This window comes from Cladophialophora immunda (assembly GCF_000835495.1).
Source record: "Cladophialophora immunda strain CBS 83496 unplaced genomic scaffold supercont1.5, whole genome shotgun sequence".
Taxonomy (NCBI): Eukaryota; Fungi; Ascomycota; class Eurotiomycetes; order Chaetothyriales; family Herpotrichiellaceae; genus Cladophialophora; species Cladophialophora immunda.
Genome location: NW_015622545.1, coordinates 1,536,669 through 1,539,581, shown reverse-complemented (window position 1 = coordinate 1,539,581; position 2,913 = coordinate 1,536,669). Strand labels below are relative to the sequence as shown.

The 2,913-nt window shown below is 52.8% G+C and overlaps 1 protein-coding gene across 1 annotated transcript; it reads right to left on the bottom strand.

Moving 5' to 3' along the window:
• Nucleotides 1–1,141: 1,141 nt before the first annotated feature.
• PV07_08783 (uncharacterized protein) lies at nt 1,142–1,414 on the bottom strand (the record flags this gene model as incomplete). The annotated part of the gene is made up of 1 exon (XM_016395977.1): nt 1,142–1,414. One exon carries the CDS (start codon nt 1,412–1,414, stop codon nt 1,142–1,144), a length of 273 nt encoding a protein of 90 aa, XP_016245833.1.
• Nucleotides 1,415–2,913: the final 1,499 nt, after the last annotated feature.

Here is a 2,913-nt window from a genome sequence, read left to right as displayed (position 1 = left end):
TACCCTTCCAAATACCGAATGGATCCTCTTCGTCAGGGTGTCAGCCACCTCCATCATTAACATGATGTGGCGGACGATCCTCGCGAGCGATTTAGACCACCAGGTTCGCAGAACCCAACACATCCTCGGCCAGGCAATTCTTGCATTCGCTCAATAACCCGGGGTGGATGGATCTTTTGCCATTGTAGTGTGGTGTGGGGACCTTGGAAGAAACTGGCTGAATGCTTGCATGAAGACTATCTCGATAAGCGACTAGCGCTCGACTATCTGCGCGCTAACCTCGCCCAGCCCAGGGTAGGAGTGCCACATACTTTCGACTAGGGTCCCCACACTAGGCCTTTTGGGAGCATCACGTGAGCGGTAAGCGGGCCGGGGCAAAGCCGCGTCTAGTTTTGGGCGGATTGCCGAGCAATGCTCAAGGCGCACCTTGACTTCTTTGCAGTTCTCCCCTCCTTCTCATTGTCTGCGCCATGCTTGAAACGTTTTGAAGGCTCGGGTGAAGCGTCACTGTGGTGATGTCCGACGAGTGCGTCGATTGTACATCGAGTAGGCTTTTTGAATGGCTCAGCCAAAACTCCCATGCTCCAATCGAAGCATCTGTGACGGTCATCGAGCACGGTTAGTCGCGAACTGTACATACGGACACCCAAAGAGAGCAACTGTCGAAGAAGCGCAGGAATGCGCCTGAACTTGTGAGCGCAATAACTCGAACTCCGTCGCCGACAGAACGTCCTCTTGCTGTTGGGTTGTTCGAGTCTCCTGTGGCGCAGGGTGAGTTGTTCCAGTCCATCAGCTGTACCGTCGACTAATGACTGAGCCCCTGAAGATGATTCTACATCGAGACCTCAATATCATTCCGTCCATCCCCTCATGCGTTCTGCACCGAAATCTGGCAGCAGCACGACTTCCAGTCGAAGTCGCAGCTCAACGAAATGGAAAGCCGACTTCGGCATCATGTTCCCCTGAATCACGTTCAATGAGGACAAAAGACTTCGCGAACTGTACGGTTTAAAACAACCAGCGACCGACCGACCGTATTGGGGCACCAAGTCGAGATCTGGAGAAAGAAACCTACCTACGGATTGATGCTCCGGATTATACATGGCTTTCCAAGACTGTCAGGGCATTTCGTCCACACATGCTACATTGCTACTGGGTTTCGGACGTTGAAGTCACACAATATCCAGACCGTCCTGCGCTCATCGCCGTCGAAGTCGGACGGCAGATGAATGAGGCCGGCTTCGTACGTGAAGGCCCTTTGCAGGTGCAGTATCGCAAAGCCATTTGCCTCTCTCTCCGCTCGCTTAGCGGGCGGCCCAGGTACGTTCAAGATCTGATGCTGAGGCACAACGCTCTTTCGGATTTGGATGGTCTGCCATGTATTTCCGCTGATCGGAGTATTATTTCCTCCCATCCTTCGGAGAATACCCAGGTGTTTGGGCCCGAGCAGCCCGGTATTCCGCGATTCCCCATCTATTTGGCGACGTCACCGCCGAGCATGTACGAAGTACTCTGTACTGAATTTGACAGTCTTCTGGGGAGCATTCCGCCAGTAGTTCGCATAGTGCTTTATCGGGGCACGCGCGTCGGTGGCATCCCTGAGTATCACGCCACTCGAGGGAGGTTCCTGACCATCAGGGGTGGTTCCTCGCTTCTCGGGGATGCTTCGTTCCTAGCAGAACGCAACTACAAGCAAGGTATAAGTGTTCGTCTGGCCAAACTAGCCCCTGGTTTGGCTGATCCTCCGCACCTAATTCCAACAGCGAAAATTACGGAGCACACACGTGGAATGTACATGCACCTGGCGCCCAGACTCACCTGGGGAGACGGACAGGCGATGTAGAGGCGCCTGGGATGGGATTCTTGCAAATCTGATAGAGTCCTGTTACGCGAGTCCTAGCATGCCCGGGCCCAATATCGCAGCTGTGGCTGTTAAGTATCCAGAATTTCTTTCTAGCTTTGCTCACTCCTCATCGTCATCGTGCCTGGATAATGTATTGTAGCTATTTATTTCCTCTTTTTCACCAATTGCGATAAGCACGGCATCGTCTGAAACCCCTTGGAGAGAGAGAGAGGAAGGGCCTGTATTTCCTGCGTTTTCTCTGCCATTCAGTACGACAAGGCGAAATGTCAATGGCCCGTTGAATGCGGACGCAGCAACCCGTACTGTCTCCATTTGTCCTCGATATCGATTCTGGTGCCAAGGAGGTTGAGGAGAGACCAGCCATCACCGAATGGTAATGTCGTCTCTCAAGGAGAAAATAGAAAATCACACTACCTGATCCGTCTGACAAACTCTGCTTGTGTTTGTAGATATGGCCGCCGGTAGCCCAAGATCGGGTGAAAAGAAGATACAGGAGCGGTAGACGGGAGAGGGACTCTTCAGGCCAGCAAAGGAACGCAAAGTTTGCTTTGCTACGTAGAGTCCTTGTAGACTGAAAGGGCGGAGGGAGAGAGGAGTAGGCTAGTGACTCGTCGGCGCTTCGGAGTCCATCAGTTCGATATCTCGGTAGGTAGGGCGGAATTGCGGAAGGAAGATGTTCTCTGCACGGGATAAGTCAATGCTCGAGCGTCGATGTCTTGAACACTGCGAAGCAGGACGTAGCCGTCGGTGCAAAACGGTCGGCGCCGGAGATTTTCGTGGCCTCCTCACCCACTCAGTGGCGCCGCTTTTGAAAAGTCGATTTCGTTGCATGTCGTCAGACGATTTGGAGGCCAGTCACGACAGTACAATTATAGCCGCTGTCAACAGTCCTTACTAGTGGTAGGTAAGTGCAACCATCCATTGGCCCAATTGGACATTATGGTAGTCTGGCCATTGTTTCTCAAGGCCATGCGTCGGAGACCATGAAGTCGCGGAAGGCTTCATCGTCTCCAATTTCGACATAATTGTTGTCGATCTTCGGAAGCATC